The 22,010-nt window shown below is 38.1% G+C and overlaps 2 protein-coding genes and 1 long non-coding RNA gene across 3 annotated transcripts in view; 1 reads left to right on the top strand and 2 right to left on the bottom strand.

Moving 5' to 3' along the window:
• Positions 1-1,883: 1,883 nt before the first annotated feature.
• On the bottom strand, positions 1,884-4,776 carry LOC138139938 (uncharacterized). The gene is made up of 5 exons (XM_069060545.1): positions 4,390-4,776; positions 4,226-4,277; positions 4,116-4,174; positions 3,897-4,053; positions 1,884-2,755 (listed from the first exon to the last, which is right to left on the bottom strand). The coding sequence occupies exons 1-5, from the start codon at positions 4,454-4,456 to the stop codon at positions 2,254-2,256; spliced, it is 837 nt and encodes a 278-aa protein (XP_068916646.1). The 5' UTR covers positions 4,457-4,776; the 3' UTR covers positions 1,884-2,253.
• A 107-nt stretch (positions 4,777-4,883) lies between these two features.
• Positions 4,884-7,014, top strand: LOC138139939 (uncharacterized). The gene is made up of 2 exons (XR_011162408.1): positions 4,884-5,028; positions 5,084-7,014. It is a non-coding gene; the product is annotated as an uncharacterized lncRNA (long non-coding RNA).
• kcc (solute carrier family 12 member kcc) overlaps positions 6,544-22,010 on the bottom strand; it is a 33,210-nt gene continuing 17,743 nt past the window's right edge. The window contains exons 2-15 of the mRNA XM_069060516.1: positions 11,467-11,984; positions 11,168-11,403; positions 10,701-10,882; positions 10,324-10,648; positions 9,759-10,271; positions 9,512-9,705; positions 9,291-9,459; positions 8,828-9,233; positions 8,673-8,780; positions 8,542-8,592; positions 8,225-8,353; positions 8,041-8,177; positions 7,844-7,983; positions 6,544-7,790 (exon numbers count right to left, since the gene is read on the bottom strand). Of these exons, the coding sequence (XP_068916617.1) occupies positions 7,699-7,790; positions 7,844-7,983; positions 8,041-8,177; positions 8,225-8,353; positions 8,542-8,592; positions 8,673-8,780; positions 8,828-9,233; positions 9,291-9,459; positions 9,512-9,705; positions 9,759-10,271; positions 10,324-10,648; positions 10,701-10,882; positions 11,168-11,403; positions 11,467-11,984 (3,200 nt within the window). The 3' untranslated portion in view covers positions 6,544-7,698. The remainder of the gene's footprint in view (positions 7,791-7,843; positions 7,984-8,040; positions 8,178-8,224; positions 8,354-8,541; positions 8,593-8,672; positions 8,781-8,827; positions 9,234-9,290; positions 9,460-9,511; positions 9,706-9,758; positions 10,272-10,323; positions 10,649-10,700; positions 10,883-11,167; positions 11,404-11,466; positions 11,985-22,010) is intronic.

Below are 22,010 nucleotides of genomic sequence, written 5' to 3'. Positions count from 1 at the left end.
CTTACTGAAACTTACAGATTCACTGTAAAACTCGTCTTCCCTAAGAAAAAAAAAATAGAATTTCTTTCGTGCATGTCTGGTCGTAATAATCAAATTTTTGTCATATGCACAATATCACAAATGTATGCCAATACATGCTTTAAAAGTAAAAGCGGTCGTTTTAGTATGTAAATATTATTGTTATTGTTATTATAGTACACAAATTTGTGTGACTGTTATAAAACTACTGAATTACAATTTGTTAATCATGTTAAATAGGTGATCTTAAGAATGTAGTTTTTAATTTACGTCCTCGTTGTTAATTTTTTTATTACAATAAATAATTAGAATAAATTGCCAGTATGTTTCAATTGTTTTTGACATGACATTCTTGGACTATTCGAGATTAACAACGATTGCTTCTACAAAAGACACAATTATGTTCAAGGATGCTCACACTATTTAACAAATACGGCGGCGTCTAAATGACATTTGTAAAGAAAGGTGAAGGTGTGAGAATTACTTTACTCGTCCACTCATTTCAATGTAGACTATACTGTAAATATAACTTACATACCTACCACCAGAACCAACAATCATAAAAACTTGTTAAAATCTACAATGGTTTTTCGTTAATGCACTAAAAAACCGTCGTTGTTTATTGAGAATTAACGGTATTTGAGTCAACAAATCACTGTATTTTGGACCATAATGACGTATGTGTGTTACGGTCAATGTAGTTAAATCGATTATTAACTTTAACGAGTGCTCAATAAATTTTAAATTCAAAAAATGAAAATTGTGCGTTGTTCACGTGCATTAGTGCGACTGGGGTAAATCAAGTCGATTTTGTCGATTTATTAAAGCTATTATGTGCTAATAAGATCTTTCGATTTGAAGTGGCGTCCGCACAAAGTTGCACAATTTACAAATCAATCTGCGAACTCTGAGCTGAACACTAGACAATTGTTCAACCTCGGGTTAAGGTTAATTAAGGCCAATGACGAAAAAATTGTCCACTGACATGGCAAAACGTTTTAAGCGAACACATTTTCGAAAACCATTTATGATAAACAATGACAATGTGGTGGCCCCAGCGATGAAACGTGATGAAAGTCAATGCAATAATGTACAAAAACCGCAGTCAAAACCTATACTGGTTTACTTTTATGGTCAACAGTGGTGCATTTGTCTATACCTCGAACCACTCGAACTGATTCACCAGACGGTTCCAGACCGTCCCAAAATTACAGAAACCACGACTGGTGTGAAGCAATTTTTTTGTCGATTTTACAAAGACCGCTGGTAAAAACTTCTAAAACTCCCCACACGCAAGCGACGTAACTATGTTGGATAACCAATTATGTACTTTCGATCTCGAAAAAGTTACCGCTGCAGGACGAAATAAGAAACACATTTGTCAGCAGGAACAATCTATTATATTACTGCAGTCGACTTTCTCACGAGTCGGGTTCATGCAGAAATGACGTCATTTCACACTGGTTTTACTCCACATTTACATACAAACTTTGCTATAATCGTTGAATTCCGAGATCATTTAAAAAGATTTACCATTGTTGAGGAAAAACAAAATATGATAAAAAAATGATTTTCATTTCTAGACGGTCTAGCATTGGTATGTATGTTACACAAGCGCTTTAAATAGCCTCGTACTGTTAAAGCGAGATGAGCAGATACTTGATTTCTGAAAATGGCAGTTGTCTTTTTATATAATTTACTTTAATGGTCAACAGTCTGAACAGCGATGCAACTTTTACATTCAACTATTTGCGAGTTAGGCAACCAGCAATACATTTTGGAAATAGAGTTGTACATGTTTGTACTTCCGCGATGTATTGCACATTTCACCGGATATTATCGGGTCGTCGTAGTAAAACAACAGATTAATTATAATAATTTATTTAAAGTTAAAAGCTGTTTACTAACAAATATAATAAGTTAGCTATCAAAAGTATAATTCCACGTCAACTATTGCACGAGAAGAACAAAGAACTATAAGAACTACACCAGTCGTATACGACGTAAGGCTAGATGTTTCAGGAATGTTGGCAAAATCTCGCAACATTCATCAACTCACAATTAATTAAGAATTTTAACTAAACTATTGCTTTCAGATTACAAACACACGTTCTTCTCACATTCCTTGTATTTCTCAGCCGATATCGACCTCGACATCAGCGCTGCCAAATACAAGAAACAGAAGTTACCACTATGAGCAGCTGCTGGACGGCTGAATTGTGGCAGAAAAAACCTTCACATAACTTGCAAGATCTGACTGGCTTCGAAAGCCATGCCAGGCAACAAAATAACGGGACTTGATACATGTCCAGATTCAACACATACCATGTTGGGATATTCGTCATCTCCGAAATCGTTCATTTCCTTGGCGTGTTCTATCCAAGGATTCCAAATAACAGTGTCGGGAAAATTGCACTTTTGTATGCGCATTTTACGCCCTGAGACAACATTTGTTATTATGTGTTCGTGTGGTGTGTTTTGATAAATTCTATCAGTCCATTCGCCGATTGTTACGACGTCGCGAGTTTCTTGATACAAAGCTCCCTCGTTCGAGGTCTTGTCTAGGAATGTACAACCCTGTAAACCAGTTATTTGGCAACGTCGCACATCAGGAACTTTGAAATAAGTGTGGAGCAACAAATTAAAGCTAAATGTCGTCTCTTTACTTGGGTTGTATACTGCTATGTTGGAATGTAACTCTTTCTCGCGTAGAATTAGTCTGTACGTCAACTGGAATCTGCACAAATAAAAGATCACGTTAAATACATTCTTATATCAACAACACTAAGACAGTCACAAAAAAATCTAATCTCTTAACTGAAAACTGTTACAATTCTGTGTAAACTCTATTAACCCCTTCCGTACGACAAGTTCACGCTCGAATTCATTCAATTATGCGCCAAGTTGCGTTAACCAAACGGGTGGAGCATCACGATTACTAATTTTTGTTGCTCTTTGTAGTTGTCAACGGGCATTCAGTAAAACGTGTCACCGACGATAAATCACGTCAGTTATGCGTTTTTTGTTTTGTTTTTTAACTCTAGACTTGTGAGGAAGAGGTCAATCAGTCAGAGAAAACGTGTAAATTAATTTTAGCAAATATAGACGATCAAAGCTGTAAAATTTACTCTATCAAATCAATGGCTGGTTTCGTGTGTTGTTTTTGTAAACAAACCAAAGCTATCAGAATGTCTAAATAAGGAAACTCCGGTGTTATACAAAGCTCTGTTTAACAAATTACAGAAGTTTAACTTTTTAATGGAATCATCCATGAAGTGCTGCATTCAATTTACACGATTATGCAAAAATTCGTTACAAACAAATTGTGACTGCTAGTAAATAATAATTGATTAGTATTCGGTCGTAATATAAAGGTACATAAAATTATATATTGTAGTATGGTGAAATGTCAATTAGTGCAATTATTTCCAGCTCAAAACAGAAAAAAGAAAGAAAAACCCATCAACAATTGATAAATTGAAAAAAAGCTTAGATATCCATTTTAGAAAAAACAAAACAAAAACAAATATGTGTGTTAAATGCAACAAACTTTAAATATCACAAACTATTCTGCTTCTATTGAATATAATTAAATTTTGTAGACTGTTTGCTATTTCAGTCTCTAAAATATTAAAATTGATGTGTATTTTTCACTACATGGGAGAGAATCGTTGTATTAATTTGTGCTTTTGCACAATAATCCTGATTTATCATTAAAAACTTAAAAATAATTTTAACCCTAGCACTTGGGTCATAATTTTTAGTTTTAATTGTGAGATCATGAATAATCCAAATGATTGGTGCGTTCATAGAAATTAATAAAAATATTTTATAAAAATTTTATTTTGCAGTGTTAGCTCTAGTTGAAAAATACTTACGGAAAACTCCAAATTGAGCGTGTAAAATCCGAATCCATTAAGGAAAAAATGGCCTCGACATCTCCGCTTGCGAGTCTTTCTGGAGCCTTCTCTAAATTCCAACGAACAATTCTGGCAAAACCATGTTGAGGACCATACGTCCACGGGCCAAATTGAGCTAACGCGAGTTGAAAAAATACATTTAAAAATTGTTTTGGCCTAGTTGGAGCTGTTACTTACGAAAGACGAAGGGAATTCCGCCTCTTATGGCTTTTTTGCCATCAAATACTGCTTGTTTACTAAAAAATGGGGGGTGATTAGTGGATAAACGAGATCCTGAATGGACATACCTAACAAACAACTGTTCCTGATTGTTGACTCTCCAGGAGACAACGGTGGCACCTGTAATATTTGTTATAATAAAAAAAAATTCGATGAGAGAGGTTATGTTTTTATTTGTGAGGGCCATGATAAGGGCGACTCGGAGATTGATAGCGGGAAAGGGGCGGCATACCGTGAAGATTGATGGTGCAGGTGGTGTTGTTGCCCCTGTCGAGCACTACAACACTTGTAGCGGCCATGACCGATGTTTGTGGGGCCACCGGCCGAAAACGCGATACTCCCGCGTTGTTTTGCTGTTCCCGCACTTGGTTGCTTGGTCCACACTTCACGCGTTGCTACCTGCGCGGTCACCCGACAGGTGCAAGTCCCTCTGTTGGTAGCGAAAAAAATAAGATCCTTATCGATACACAAACGCCCCGACTGCTCGCGCGAGTCGATACAACGAAACCAGGGATGAGATGCGAAAGCGCACTGGTTTCTATCCCCCGTTCTTAATATGCAGAAGAACGGACGCGACTAGTTTTTCATCATTCAACAAAAAACCGAAACAGTAAAGATAATGGAGGCTGAAATCCGAGTCGCTCCCTCTGTAGACCGGAGGCAGAAACGTCCAAGTCAGCATACCGACAGAGCTGCTAACGCAAAAGTCCGCGAAATGTTCTCGTATTTCTCATTTTACTTCAAAACACTGTCCCGCAAGGTTTCGCGTCATTCTCTTTTTCTAATTAGTGGAACTGATTCAAAAATCTCCACATGAAATGTGCAAAAAATTTAAGAAAAAATGGACAAATATTTCTGATGGCAAATAGTGGTGTGATCGTCTGTATTAAATCTAACGTAAATCGAAAATTATGGTTTGTTTCTAGTTGGGCCGATGGAAATATGTACGCTTTGTGAATCGAAAATGTATGAAATGAAAATGCAAACGAGTGAAGACCCCACGTTCTGGAGTAGGAAGTACTCAGTATATATTTCTGGGACCAGTGGCGCCACGACGGAAAGTTTTGAAAACATCGAGATCCACACGGCACACTCCATACAAAAAAAAAAAAAAAATTAATGGAAAAATACGACATTCACAAGAAACTCGAAAGGTTTGGACGTTTGGACGAGAATCCACACATTTTTCTCAGGACTTCAAGTAAGTAGTCAGTCAGTCAGTCAGTCAGTCAGTCAGTCAGTGTAAGTCAAAAATAATTCAATTTGAAGAAAATCGGGACTGTAGATTAACGCGGGGGTGACAAGACTGAAACTGAAGTGATCATATTGTTCTTCTTCTTGCGTATAGTTTACGAACCTCGAGAATCCAAATGCAAAACAACAATTTTTCTTTCATGCCGAAAAAAATCAGTTTGTTGACTTAATGATGATTACTTACTAAACTTATGAAAAATTTTTCCACCAAAATTTTAATTTTCAGTTGTTTTTTGTAATTAATTTATACTAATATCGAAAAATGATATAAAAATGTATTTCTCCTTTTTCGCTTTAATCTACCAAATCAGCACCTAAATGGTCTAGTCTAGACGTACCGTAATTTTTCTTTTTTCAACCACATGTACTGTTTACTACCCTATACAGGTTTTTCCGACCATTTCCTTTTTGGAAAGGCAGTTTACTAAAATTGAAATGGAAATTTCGGTTGGGATCGACCGGAAAGTTTCAGCAACCGCCTGTTGCCGCATCTAATTCTGTGCGATCTGTTGTACGTGTCCCTGTCCGTGTGAAAATGACTGTATTTTTCAATTAGCATAAAAACAATGATGGAGGAAAATCGTTTCCAAAATCGCAATTTACGATCGCTTTTTTTCGTGTCATAAATATTTCTGGCGAAGCAAAATTTAGTTACCTACCGTGCTTTGTGTTCCGTTTGCGAAATGGCAAAAGTTAATGTGAGCCTTTTATAGAAATTCATGAGTTCGTGGGGAAACAGTTCTAATTGTGTCTCGTAATGACGTCACTGAAGGTCCGACAGGTTAACTTGTGGCCCAGTTTGTGGTGATAATTTTATGACAAAATTTCGCTTTGACGAGAGGGAGATGGTTTTATTCCGACGTTCTACCTCGAGTTAAGTTCATTATTGATGATTGTTTGCAAACTTTGCGTGATCAAATTAGATATTCGGTACTAATAAAAAGTCATTTTTATTAATATTATACCACAGAAAGAAATAAAAAAGGATTTTATCAATAACACAAGGTCATGTGTAAGTGATACGCTTAGCGACGTGATAATTGGTATCTGCGACTAGAAATATGCAGTTTTGTGGTTTTTATCGCAAGAGCGTCGGAAAGGAAAGTGGAGAAGGTCCATTTAAACGAGAAGATATATACTATGTAATTTTATTTAATATTTTTATCCAATGAACACATTGTCAATAATAAGATAAACAGATTGCGCCATTTACAATATGGTAACACTTTTAGATAGGGTAGAAATGAAAACAAATAAACATATAAAAGTGATAATCACTAGCTCAGGGTAAAATAAAATTTATTTGAACGCCACCTGGCCGAGGGCACCAACAGTCATAAGTAGTTGATGTAGAATGGCGTAATCTGGCAGCAGCTAATTTAGTGACACATAGATATAAATAAATAGAATTTAATATTTCAAGGTACCTTTAAGGCTAGTTGAGATCACTAGTGCACTATTATCTCTACGGCAGGCCGCACGAGACAGAGTCGATCGCAGCATGCAAGAGAACTGATCGTGAGTGAGCACTGTCACCTGTCACAGCACGGAGAGCCCGCCCTCCGGCGGTCGGTATAGATTGTACATGTGAATATCCTATCACTTCATAATTAATTTGACATTTAATACAATAATTATTATTTAATATTGCTCAGTAATGTTCTTATAATATTATCATATACTCATACTTTACCACCTAATGAGACTGTGATGATAGCGTACGTTAAGTACACATTCACTTTAAGTTTTTTTAAATTCAAAAATGACATTCTAAGTACCGATACTGGTTGAGTGTAAAACAAAGACTCGCTGGACATTGAATGTAATATGATATTGAAACAGAACTACATGAATACACTCCTTACTGTTAGCAGTATTAGGCTATTCTACTAGTCTTACGCTACACCCTATCATAACACTGCATGCACTCAAGAGACAATTGGCAAGACCATGCCTTTTTCATAGAAACATCGCAAGAATTCATTTTGATTTGATACAGCATTACATAGGATGGAAAATCACGTCGGTTCCAGTAGGAGACGGTACAGAAAAACGATTAACGATATATCTGTACGATTCCCGCCTTCACCGCTCATACAATATATAACACTGAGAAGAATAAATAATTAATTCTTTGGCATAATCATAAACCAGATGTGGTAACATTTTATAATTAAAATACTGTTCGGCTATCGCCACTTCCATAGCAAATGTCCTTTGATTAATTGCTTGGCTGCCAGATAACAAAACTGACACTCCAGTTGGTGAAACGCAATCCACAACTAAGTTACGAGTAGATAGTGATAACTTCTTGGCCACCACCGCGGACCATGAGCACGCGTTCTAAACCTTCGGTGAGCACTTCCAAGAATTCCATGTCTGCAAAATCGAAATCAGTAACGTTCGAATCGAATCGAAATTTCACCGCTCACAATTCGATTCCCTTTCCAGCTTGGTGTCTTTTGGGGGACCCGGTAAATTCAAGATTACTAGTTGAGCATCGTGGGATCGGTTCACTATTACTTCATTTAATTTGACAGCCGTATGCATTCGACGCACGTTGCCCTCATCGCTAAAATACCAAAATGATAATCGAGATGATCGTTCGATATCGGCTGCACCCGCTCACCAAGTTAACGTAGCCGGTTTTTTCTTTTCTTCAGATACGGAATTTTCTTTGGTTTCTTCGTTACATTCCTTTTCAGACGGGTCGTCCTTTTCGGTGGTCGAATTTTCATTGTCCTCAATTTTAGTTTGCGAATTAGGCTGCGATCAATATTAGTATGGCAATTTAATTCAAAACAATACCGTACCTCGTTTGTCGGTTCCGATTCGGAAACTTTGTTGTCTTTTTCTCCGTCAGCACTGGGTTCCTGGAATCTAACCTTGGTGGCTGTTTTAGCATCGATATTTTGATGGTGTTGATCTACAATTGATTGTACCTAAAAATAAGAGCGTATGATTTGTTTATGCGAATTAAATCTGGAATCGACGCGATGGATTCATCGTGTGAAAAGAAATTAAACCTAAAGTTAAACACACTCAAAAATGAAATATGGAAACTGAATAAAAAAACGTGCACAAATTAATAAACCATGAGCCAATCTAGCAAAACACGGTGATGCTTTACCAGAGGCAGCTTCTCTTCAGTTGACATTTCATTGAAATCCACCAAATCCACCTTGCGTATTAAATTAGACATTAATAAGTAACATACGGGACAGATTCATTTCGAAACACGTTAAAATTAACAGCACTTACCACACCCAAACTCTGTTTTTTATTAAGACGTAGCTCTCTCAACATCTCGTTGCGTTGTTCCATCATCAAAGTCCTTTCGTATGTGTACGCCGAAATATCGCTGTCCATCTAAAATTCTCGTGTCAGAAACGAAACGACACCCTTCGAAGACCTACCATTTCGACCACTTCAACCTCTGCTTCGATACGGAGATGATACAAGAACGTTTTTAAGTCTTTTTTCATTTGGATAGAATTATCTTCCAATTGAGCAACAGTAAAGATACGCATTTTGCAATTTTTCCACGTGCGATGTTGTTTGAGAAGGAACGGCAACAACATCAAGAGACCGCCGTCGTGAACTATCCACCAGATATCGATATTGCCGAAAACTTTTTCCGTCGAATCGGGGAAGAAGTTTATGCCTTTAGGAACTAATAGCGCCATGTGCGCGGAAGTGACGTTTCGAACCGTCTGCAAGAAAACCTGCCAAGTGCGATCGTCTTCTGACTGCCGCCAACCGTAAGGCCAACCTAAAATAACAGTATTCGGTTTCATCCCGCCAAGACCGGACGTCTGCACTCTGAAAACGAAACGAGGAGATTCACGATGACCCAATGACCTCAAGAGATTAGCTTACAGGTTGGATAATCCTTCGGTGATATTACGTGCCACTAAAATATCGACGAAACCCTTGACTCGCTCCTCGTCCATGGTCTTCCTCAAGCTCTGTTTGGCCGCCATCGCCTCTCCGTACGATCGAGTAAAGTCCCCACCGATCACTGCAGCGCACACTGTCAAACCTTTGCCTAAAAGTTTCGGTGTTAATTTTTGTCGTGGGTTGTATCGGTGATGACGTACCGGCTTTCAGTTGCGAGGCGAACGCAAACAATTTCCTGTATTTGGGTACGAGATCAGATGTCAATTTAACGAGGATGAGAAGTTGAGGTCTCCAGTTTTTAGTGTGAGGAGGACCCTCTTCTAAACGCAGTAGAGAATATCGCGCGGCCGATAACGCTAGACCTCGAATACCGTCACCCCATTCCTTCTCGGCTCTACGATAAATCACTCAGTTATTCGGTGATGGTCTCGTCGATTAATTACTTACCCTCTGTATTCGATGTATTTATAGATCATACCTGCCATTCCCATGGCAAGCAAGGCGAAATACCAAGAAGTCATGAACATTATTGCTATGCATAACGCTAAGCCGATAAACGAAAGAGACCAATGATAATACTTGAATCTTGGCCGCCAGTTCGGTGTTCGCAGTAGTGTCTGAAGAGCGCATGCAAGATTTACGAAACCGTAGCACATCAAGAAAAACATCGATAATAAAGGCGCCAATAGATCGACGTTTCCTAATAGTATACCACATTGACAAATTACAATAGTTAATAATAATGCCCGAGTTGGTTCGCCTCGGCTAGACGATACAGCAAAAGGCGATAAAAACGGAATGATTCCATCCTTGGCGATGGCCTGCAGCAGACGAGGGGCTCCGGTCAACGACTGTAGACCAGCACCGAGTGTTGAAAGGAATGATCCTATTAATATGACCCATTCGTTTGGCCAAGCCATGTTGGCAACAACTAATTTACCACCTATAGATACACCAAATCTGAAACCGATCGAATTTATATGGTGTCAACTGAAGAGTCGCAGATACCAACTTGTCTCTAAGTAGAAGGTTGTCGACAGTGCCAGCAAAAAGAATCACAGAAGATAAATAGACAGTCGACGTTGTGAGAATGGCACAAATTGTTCCGACTGGGATAGATTTCTGGGCATCGGCTAAGTCACCGGAACGATTAGATCCGGCCATAATACCGGTCACCGATGGGAAAAATATTCCAATTAAAATCGTAAACGTGGTCGTGATATCCGAAGTAACTTGATTACTTTGTTGGTTTCCAGCATCCATGGGTTCGATATCTTCGGGATTTTTGCCAATGGCTAAGTACTGTCCCGTTTCCAAAAAACTGTCATAGATATTGTCTAAAATGGAAGAACTTAATTTTGAATTCCTCCTTTCGAAATATAGGTCTACCCATGATCACCCCGGATGACAGTCCCTTAATTCCATTTACTATCGATACATCGTGAGTCGAGTAATATTGATCGCAGGAGAGGGATGAATTCGGACAAAACATGTCGTGTAAAGGACCACTGACGTTTTTGTGACAATCATTTATGGCAACTCGTAGCAGTCTTTTTCCAAGGACACACATTCTGCAAATCGTGTATACTTAGTAACGATCCTTAAAAACGTGTCGGGTAAAACCTGTCTAAACCATCTAACCATTTGCTCTTCAAGATATAACACAGATACGTCCGGAGTATTATGACAACTACGAAAGCGACACTGGTTAACGATAGTTGCAAGTGACCTCGACTTTGGAACAGTTTGGGGTTCGGATACATACGTGCAGTCTTGGATGGCGTGAAAGGATAAGGTTAGCAGTTCATGTTCATGCACACAGAGGAAACGGTACGTGCTTTAACGGTTATACTAACTGCAAATCATCTTTGCCGTTGATATTGCGAAATATTCCAATGTACACAGCCAGTATGGAGAGGATGACGCATGCAAGAGCAACTGCAGCAAACTTGTTGACAAACTTGACACCGATGAACACAATAGTTCCCATCACCACGAGTAAACCAGTTCCATATACCCGGAAATTGTTGTACATTGCGTCCTGATCTTTCGTGAAATCCCCAAAGATAGACAACCAAGGAGCCATGTAGGTCTGGAAAATATTTGTCCCAAAGTGTGAGGATCTCCAAACCTTCACGTTCTTCTTTCTACTTACCAGTACTATCTCAACAGCACCGACAATATACATGGCTGCCGCTAAAGTGGTGCCGGTGTAAAACAACATGCCAACGGCACCACCGAATTCTGGACCAAGTGACCGGGAGATCATGAAGTAGCTACCGCCTCCCGGTACTACACCGTTGGTGGCGATAGCCGACATCGAAATGGCCGTCAGCATAGTGACGCAACAACAGCATAATACGATGAGGAAGCCTTGGAGCGCTCCTGCTGTGCCAACCACCCACGTCAATCGAATAAAAAGGATAACACCGAAAATATTCTGGATACAGGGTAGATAGACACCCATGAGGGTGCCCATGCGTGCGCCCCCGCCGGCCGGTCGCGCATCGGGGTCATTCGATGCAGGAGGAATGGTATTTGAGTAGTTTGCCAACGAACTAATTAACGTTGATATTCTGGGCCTGTCTTCCATCTCTTCGGAGTACAGGTACAAGTTCGTTTCGTACCCCGACATTTTCTCCGACACGAATGGCTGTTCTTCGGCGGCATCTCCTGCAACCACACCCCAGGTCATCCACATGTCAACAGCCAATAATGCAAAATATAAATTCGCATTCGAGCAAAACCTAAAGATCGAACTCTAAGATTTATGGACGTTGTTTTCAAACTTTCCTAACTGGTTCGCGGCCTCGAAGTAGATTCCGATTTTGTTTCTCTTCCGCACAACATTTACGCCTGACGTTCCATTTTTCACAACTGATGATTGCCACACAACCAGAAGGGTTTTTATTGGACTTTTATGACCACAACTTAATACTATACTATCTATTGTAATTTAATTCCTAGCAAAAGCGTTTGGAATGATCCATAAAAGCTGAACAATCGAGTTTAGGTCTTCTGTATACTAAATACTTCACTTAAACATCGAAACTCAATCTACTAACACATCTACTAGGCATCTCGATATCCTCCAAGTAACTTTTAACAAGTTCACTTTACCAACTTAACAGGCTACTGTAGCACTTTTCAGACTATCTGAATGCCTGAACTGTACGAAGCAGTTTAGATGATCCGTAGAAGCTTCTTCCGACGTCTCGAATTTTAAAACTGGATTTTGTTCGCGTTTTAGTGTAGAATTAGGATTAATCATGAGTGAAATTTCATTCCACGTGGTTCCTTTTGAATGAACAAATGAATTATCATTTCGACTAATCAAATTTAACGCTTCGTAAAATTTAAGATATAATAATATGTAGAATTTAATTAGAAAGGTTATTCGTGCGAAAATTTGAGGATAAATATACCGCATCACCATTATGGTTATTATCAATATTCGTAAAATGATTCCCAGCGCTTTATTTTGTTTCCTTTCGTTTCTTTTAACTCATCAAAAACGAAGTTCAACTAAAGCGAGAAGTGAGACGTAAATCTGTGATTTTCGAGCAATTTGAAGCTCATTTGGGAAAAAATCAGATTCCTACTATAATAGGGCTTATCAACAGTTGATTATGTCTCCTTTAATACTCGCAATACAGGTGCAAAAAATAATTATATTAATGAGAATCTAAATAGACTATTCATTCACAAATATTTTTTTCTTATGTTAAACGAATACGATACGATTATACTTTTATGAAAACGATTAAGAAATATGCAATTATACGCCTACTTCCAGTCTGATTATCCTTGGTAACTGTGCGGTTGCTATTTAGCTCATTTAAATGTCAAAAATACCGATTTGTGACGTACAATTACAGAATAAATATACAAGTTATGTAATAAAAAAAATATGAGTCAGGCCTGGAGGGATTATGTACCATAATCCCCAATACACGATATTAAATAACAATATTGAAGCAATCGTATAGCAATTAGTGTAATCTCTAGATTAGGCCGAGACATCTAATCCTAGCTTACATGTGGTGCACGTTCTAAATAGAAATGATACATTTTTGTACTGGCACACCTTTGGATTACTGAAATAAGAAAAGAAAATTTCTTTGTTTATCCAATCAGACACAAATAAAACATTAAATGTGTCGAAATTGAGTCTACCCAACTTCTCGTTAATGCCAAACTTATTAATAAGTTGACTGAAAGTGGAGCGAAACCCCTCCGGGCCAAATTACACCAAATTTGCAAATACTTTAAGGAAAGCGATGATTCGCAAGAAAGTGTTGACTACACAAAAGGAAAGTTTATTTCTGTGTATATTCTGTATTTTGATTTATTTTTATTGCGCTGGCATTGATCCATTTCTCCCAAGATAGCAAAACTGGAGTTGATCCTCCTTAATGAAACTCTGTTTACCATTTACTTACGCGTATCAACGTTCAGATTATTGGATTAAGATTGTGTGTCTTATCATTTTTGACATTAGTAGGAAATTTAGTTCCATCAGTAGGTATGCAGATCTGTACATCATTAAGAAGTAAAAGGTAAGTTTTAGAATACAGAAGGGAAGTGACAATCGGAAATAAACGGATGAATTATGGCCCGTAATCCTTGACACTTTTATGGTAAAATCTATTGTGATGCGAGGAGTTGCGACGAAGCCTTTGAAAGGAGCGAAGGTGAATTTGTTAAACGCGACATAAACAATTTGTTCACAATTCTCGCTATCGGCATCTTCGTAAATTTTAATCCCCCCTCCGATGTTGTATTTTTAAAGTATCAGAACCGAACAATATTAATCTTTTATTTATTCAAATACACCTGAACAAATTCACCGAACAATAAACGTTCCCATCTAATAAATAAAACTGAAATCTATTTGTCGCCGTCAAAACAGCGTACGTGGAATAAATCGATACAATACAATTTATAATGCGCAAACGATTCGCGATATTACAAAACGAAAACCGCAGGAAAATGCAATTGGGGATATACACTATCTGCAATAAGTTGTTTTTGCAGTCACACCTCAGAATGCATAAATATTTTTCAATGAGTCGAACGTCGTATTTCAAGTATTTTAATTGATTGTAAGTGATCGATTGTGAATAAAAGATGAGTTTGGATGCAGACCAGAAGAATAATCTTGCTAAATTAAGAGCGAAACCGATTCAAGTGTGCGTATTCATATCCCACTGTTAGCACGAATAAGCTAGAAAGAGTTCGGGATCAAATCTCGTTCAATCTAAATAATTATGAACGGACGATCAGCCTTCATTCACCCATGATTTTAATCAACTGGAAGACTCCCTAATTGTTTACCAAAGAATGAGTTTTCTCTGTTAGCGGCAGTGTGAGATGAAAGAGAAAGAGTAACAGCGGCGCTAATATAACCAATTTAATTATTAAAGTTAATTAATCCACGTATAAATCTTTCCCATTTTAGATGACGAAGAAAATGCCGTCTTCCGTCGGGATTGAATTTATGTGTCCAACTCGATTTAGAATTTTGCTTTGGTTTGGCGTAAATCTGACGAATATAACACAAATTATTTTTGGGGGAGTCGTGCGAGACACATTTCTAACGTTGAAATTTCGTGTCGATAAATACATAGTTGAAATTATTGCGATCGGTTTTGAGCGTTGGACAGGAGGTGATCAATTCTGTTAAATTTTCTGCAAAAAAAATACAGGCCGCCAATTAAATTTAATGACAACTTGTTTAGGTAAAACTGTCCCATAAATATAAGTTTTTTTTATATATATATAAATGTTGACAACGATAACCATTTAAGAAATATATTTTTGACGCGGTTAAAATTATTCCGCGGCATTTACGCAACTGTAACGTAGATCGGTGTTTCTAATTTAATTTGTATGTATCAATTTAAAAGATATACAAAGTGACAAGATTGGACGGGTTTCTAACGTGGCATCACGAGTCTTGCAGAATTATAATTAGTTTCCATTACGAAAGCAAATAATTTTAATTATGGAAATGTACAGAAAAGCGGACTGTTTTAATCTCATTCCAGGTTGTTAGCAACTTTCCCCTGTGGGTCTGCATGCCGCTTTTTTTTTTATTAAAGAACCCACGCGCGCCGACACAAGTACCTAATTCAATTATGACAAATCTGGACAATGTACAGGCCAACTTGTTGGATTAATTTAACGCTTTCGTCGGGTTTTATTGTGGAAACCACCGCGAATCGGTTCTATCGTGAACACAAATAAAGGATTACAAAAAGGGCTTTCCCTTGGGAGACGCGGAAGGAGCGACAGCCCTAGCTCGGATTAGCGGAACAATAAACGGAACAGTACCAATCCGTAATAGGTTTAGGAAAACACAAATAAAAATGCATATGGAACGTCTATTATCTAATCTAAAAATGGCACGATCGATACAGGGACAGATTATGGAGCCCATCTTAAATTACGATGATTTATTCGCGTTCGAATTATTGGGGCGGAACAGACCTTGTTAGTGAGGGCATGCATATCACGAAATATAAAAACTTATTCGAAATCGACGTGTTCTCTTTCGTGGCCGCTAGAGCCTTACGCAGGCTCATCGATCCAATCCGGCAACCCCAGAGGAGGATTAAGGAAGACCTAGGCAAACATGTAGCGAAAACGACGACATCATCCCAAACAGACACTAATTGAGTAATGGGCACCCTGTTTTCATTACTCGATTATTCGAATCATTTAGCCCCCGCCAGGAAAAATGCGCCACATGCGGTGCACTTCAGACCGTTTTAGCCCCTGCGATTTTCTAGGTCAAAGTTTGCATCGAGGCATGACCTACAAACAAGAATCTCCACCCTCTTCTCAGATTCATTTCGCAATTTATCGTATCGACTATTCGTTAAAATGCGACGTAAGCTTAAAGGCGATAGTGAACACGTAAATGTTACCCCTGGACCGGAGGACTTTGGGAAGATTGAAAAGACATTAAAAATTTCCAAATTTGTTTAAAAAAAAGATCTCCCAAAACGACATTTTACTCCGAGACCGCAACGGATTGGACACTTTTCACATCAAAATGCCGAAATATTTTTTAAACATAGGTACTGTTTTATAAATTAGAAAATTAAAAAAATGTTAGATCTCCATGTTTATTTATATAATAAATAACTGACAAAAATAAGTGTTACAAAATAATATTTCGTTTCTAGACCATTGTAAAATTGGCTACGTAAAAATCGGCGAATTTTTTTCTAAATACTTAAAATGGCTGCAACAGCAGATATAGATTTCTGGAGCATACATCGTCAGCTTCAGTTGCTTTCCAGTTCCGTATTGTCACTAAACTATAGTGTTTTGTATTTATTTAACGCTAAGCAATAAACAGAATTTCTTTTTCAGCCATTACATTTCTCAGTTATTTTAAATCAGTAAGAACCGTTGTTGGAATGTAAGCAGAAATGTGTTAATAAAGTGAAACCAAAATGTGAGTTGAACGGTACCCATGGTCCACGTATGGGCGAGCTGAATATTATGTGGAGATGAGCCACTTCTAACGCACGTAAAAGAATTTTGGATTTCTCAATAATAATTGTGTTATTGGAAAACAAAAAAACATTCATATGTCGAAATCACATGGACAATTACACTTCTTTTGTACTTTAAGAAGAAAATTATCATTTTTTATCTGCATTTTCATTACCATTAGAATCTAGGAATGTGGAACATTCAAACGAATGGGATTGAAAACTATTAATTTATTAAGAAATGTGTTCTTATTTTAATGCTAATTATGAAACAATTCAAGAATAAACAGTGTGAATTAACCATTGCCTTAACAACGGAAACTTGGATCACTCTAACGCTAAAATCTTCTCCATGACAAGTGTCATTCACCATGAAGCACTGAAGGAGTGGGTGATCCCAGAAACTCAGCAGCTTTCGTAAATTTGCCACTTAGCTGACGTTGTACTTCATCTTGTAGTTCTGTGGTAATATTGGCTCGGTGCTGCTGTCTAATCACTTCTGTCATTTGAGTCATTCTTGTTTCCATCTGAGTAACTGTCGTTTTCATCTCTAGGATAGCATTCTTCAGTACACTTTTCTTTTCATCGATGTCATTTGCAAGAGTAACATTGCGTTCGTTGTCAAATCATCCAAGCGTCTCCATAAGGTGTTCCTATAACACAAATCATTTTATATTAAAGTAAATTCTAAAGATATTCGTTCCCCATAATGCAGATCCTAAACTATCCAGAATTGAGATTCGGACATCGGATCACAAATCTTGGATTCCACCCTTACCCAATGATTTTAAGTACGTGTATACACTAGGGCTGCACGATTTAACTGGTTTAACTTGTTAAATTAACTGATGGTTAAACCCGTTAAAAAGTAGATAAAGGGCCACAGTGGCCAAAGAAATTGACTGGTTAACCTATTTAATTGGTCAAATTAATTGGTTAATCAATTGAATAGTAGAATATACTTAACGAATTTCGTAGTTTAACAAATTATTGTTGAACTAAACCATAATAATCTATATTTGCAAGTTAGTCATCATAGAATATCGGTTGTAACCGTCGGCTAGTGAACTAACCAGGTTAAATCAGTTAAATCATACATCGCTGAATTTAATTCGTCAAATAGGATAAGCTAGTTAATTTTACTGGTAGGTTTGGCTCTATAACCGGTTTACCCGTTAAATAACCAAGGTAACCGCTTTTACTGGTTAAAAATCAGTTAGCCTGGTTAACTAACCGATCGCTAAACCGGTTACAAAAAACACACGCTAAAGTTCAAAAGTGGCCAAAAAAATTTACTGGTTAACCTACGTAATACATTTAACCACAAATAGGGCTCGTTAAAATAACCGTTTCTTTTCTTTATCATTTTTTCCGCAAATTCTTCCAAACAGAGTTAAAATTAAATATAATTTGAACCCTAAAATTCATACCCGCTCATGTGTTTACACACCTATTGATAACGAAGCACGAAAAACGAATTACTCGATTAAAATACTCGAATGAAAAACAGTAAAGACTGTTATGAGCGAAGTGTCAAATTAGGGGTTAGAAAAATGTAAAAAATAAGTTTTATTTTAAAGAGTTCTATTGATGATTAAATTTATGACGTGCACTTCCATAACATCCTGTATATCTAACGAATTTCGTAGTTTCATAAAATATTCTTGTTGAAACTAAACTGACCAGCATAATTAATTAACCAAGTTAACGATAATAACAGAACGAGTTTAACAGTTAGCGAATTAATCGGGTTAAACCATGCAGCCCTTATTTAATTTTCTAAATTAGTTACCGATTAACAATTAGTTAACACTTTTAACTGGTTAACGCCGGGTTTCTGAAACGGCCCAACAACTAAAAGTCCCGTTAAATCAAGCGTTGTTATAGAAACGCTAGAAAGTCACCAATTACATTACATGCTTTTTGTATTTATCGGAGAGTTAACTAACTGAGCCTTAATCAGTTAAACCGTAAAGCCCTAGTATACACATTTACTTTTTATAACTTGTTTTTGATTTTACTTTTCTATTTTTGGAGTTAATTACATAGACTTGCGTATCATAAATTATCAAAAACACTAATAACACATTACGGAACGATAACAATTAAAAATAGAAACTTACCTACCAAAACATTACGCACACAATCAAATCACAACACAAATTGCAAAATGGCGTTGACCGTCGATGATGCCACCTCCAGGTGAAATGGTCTCATCAGAATTACCTACTCACCAAAAATTCATCAGATTTTTGGTTCAAATTTATTTCATCAAAATTTGGTCAAATAGTGTTGACAATTGACATAACTTAACAAAAACACAAATTATTTTAATAAATTTTGCACCGTAAAAAGTTGAAAATATTTATTAAAACACACATTTCACGTAAGTATAGGTACATTAATCAAATATGTAATACACTATTTTAACGAAAAGGTATACTTATTTATATTAATGATTAATCAGAACTAACAACAATTTTATAAAAACATGTATGTTAATCCGACGTGCCCTAATTTCAGGTCATTTTGCGAGACCCGTTTTAAAAATGTTTTAAACAAATTTAGACATTTCATGTTGTTCTGTAACAATTTTCTGAAGCGCCCAATTTTTCTTTGGTCTAGGAATGAAATGCCATTTTAGAGTGTTGATTTTCTTAGTTACGTTAAGTAATGTAATTTTCCAATATAAAGATATTTTACGGCGTTTCAAAAATGATGAAGTACCTATATTTTTTAAATAGTACGCATTTTCTGTAGCCGTGAATCGAATCTTTTCAATTTCCTCTGGTCTAGAAGCGAACTTTACGAGACTACAGGCAATATTTGTATATCGCAAATAGCCGTCAGCTCCCTCGAGTCTGATTCTGTAATTAAAGCTGCTGTTTTTTTTTTTTTTCGAAAAGAAAGCATCGGTTTAATAAAAAAGCTGTCGAGTTAGGTAAAATAATAAATTCTTCGACGACGTTTATTCTGTTTCTTTACGAACGCAAATTTGCGTAATGTTATTAAATTCTGGAATATTCAAGGTATGCAAACAATTCAAATAAATACAAGGGAGTTCTCAAAGTACATATTTTGATTTATACAAAGGCATTCCGGACCTTTTAAGAAACAATCTAATTTACCTAATTTTATTAAAAGTGTATGAAAATTGTAAACGCAAACTGAGAGATAAAAGACTGAATTTAAATTAATGGCGTTACAAATTAGTCATTGGGAGGGGTTATTTTTAGAAGTTGTCGTTATAATTAGTTGATAATTGTAAAATTCAACAAAATTGTCATTTGCAGAGCTTAATGAGGCCTCATTACGGAGCGGCAGAAGCTACTCGGGTAAATATTGTGCTCGTTTATTTGCCAACATATCCCAAAAAGCTCTATCAAAGGACTCTATCCTATAAATATTGATTTTTCGGTGAGTATTTATCGGCGTGTCGTTTCCCGCTTTAGTTCAAGAATTCGCACAGTTTATTTTGAACGTAGTTTTTCAAATGTGTAATTTTGGGTAATTGTACATCATTTATTGCATAGCATGAATTGCAAAAAAAAAACAGTGTGTATGATTTCTTCGAAAATATAAACATAATCTGTTTATCGGAGAAGGGTGGTATATATAAAAGAGTTTTGTTATATTGCCAATAAAATTTGCGATAACAAAGTTATTAAGCGAGGCGTTAATTTGTTAAGTCTCAACATGACAATTAATTTAGTTCGGCTTGATTGACCCAGAAATTAATTGGCTTAAACGTTTTTTAACAGAATCATTTTGTTTTAATTACATAGTGGGGCCGCAACGCTATATTTATAATCGAATTTGTGAGCGGCATAATAATTGACGGATTTTTTTTTTGTAAATTAAGCATCAGGTTCTGATTTGAGTGAAGCGGGGCACTTATGTAATGGGAATGGTTATCGAGACAAAGGATATGTCGCTGACGGCAGCATTTTTTCGGTCGTGCATTGTGGGGTGTGAAAGGGGTGAAAATATATGGAAAATTCTTTCGCGGGTTCGGTATGTGCGTGTCGGTGGCCGGGAGGTATGGTATTTAACGTGAAAGAGGTGAGCGCTTTCAGGATCGAGATCCGATGTGTTCGGAGATGGATGTGGGGGCGGCGGAGTAGAAGAGAGCACGCGGTTGGTGGCCGCGTCGCGCGCGATGTAGTCGGTGCACGCGGAACAGGTTAGCGTAGGTCTTAGCGTTGCGCAGCGCGTTATCGTCGACACCGACGTCCAGGTGTGTTGGGGCGCGATCTGAAGAACAAGATCGATATCGGGGCGATCGGGCCGGGGCAAGGCCGGAGCGAATGTAGGTTAGCCGAGCACCGTGGCTGAGGCTGGGCGGTGGCAATCGATACGGGTACCGCGGCCCCGGGCCGGCGCCCCCACAGTACCTGTTCCTTTCGGTGGAGAGCAGTGGCCATCGGCGACCGGCTTGGCAGCAGGGGACGCTGGGACCTTGCAGTCATCTTCGCCAGCGGGAGCGGACATGGCGGGTGGCCGGCATTCACCGAGTGCGCTGATCGAGGGCCAACTCCAGCACGAAGCGCGACTCCGACCGCCGCTGCCGCCGCCGAGTTACTGAAGCTGAGTCCAGCGCAGCATCCCTGCCGCCGCCGTCAGCCCGGATCCCGATACCGCCCCCGCCCCGGACCCCGGGCCCGGATCCGGGGCCAATCCTGCTCCTGTACCACAGCTCCTGAACTCCCGTGCTCCCGAACTCCGGCTGCGTGCTCCAATTCCATGTCTTCTCGACGAAGTCGCCGAGACCCTCCTTTCCGGACGCCCGCCTGGACGACGTAAACTGCCCGAGCCGCCGCTTCTTATTACCTCGAAATCAACCGAATTTCTGCCCCCACCGGGATGGGTCATCTTCGATATTGACCCGCACAATCTCAACTATAACAAACTACGAGTAGTTCTGCACTCGCAAACTTCATTGTTCTTTTACCCACCATCAGTTTCACCAAGAAATCACCGAATCCTCCACCGACCCGAACGCAGTTTATTAACAACGTTATTTTACACGGTTACTTAAACATTTCTCACAATGCCAATAAATAAACAATCACCTGATCTGATGGCCATCCTCGAAAGGTGGTAGAATGTGATAAGATTCGAAAGACTTCAAGCTTCGTCGAACAATATCGCAGGACCAGGACGGAATGCGGATATATACGTAAGAAACGTT

This window comes from Tenebrio molitor, chromosome X, assembly GCF_963966145.1.
Source record: "Tenebrio molitor chromosome X, icTenMoli1.1, whole genome shotgun sequence".
NCBI classification, from domain to species: Eukaryota; Metazoa; Arthropoda; class Insecta; order Coleoptera; family Tenebrionidae; genus Tenebrio; species Tenebrio molitor.
This window is presented reverse-complemented; position numbering and strand designations above follow the sequence as displayed.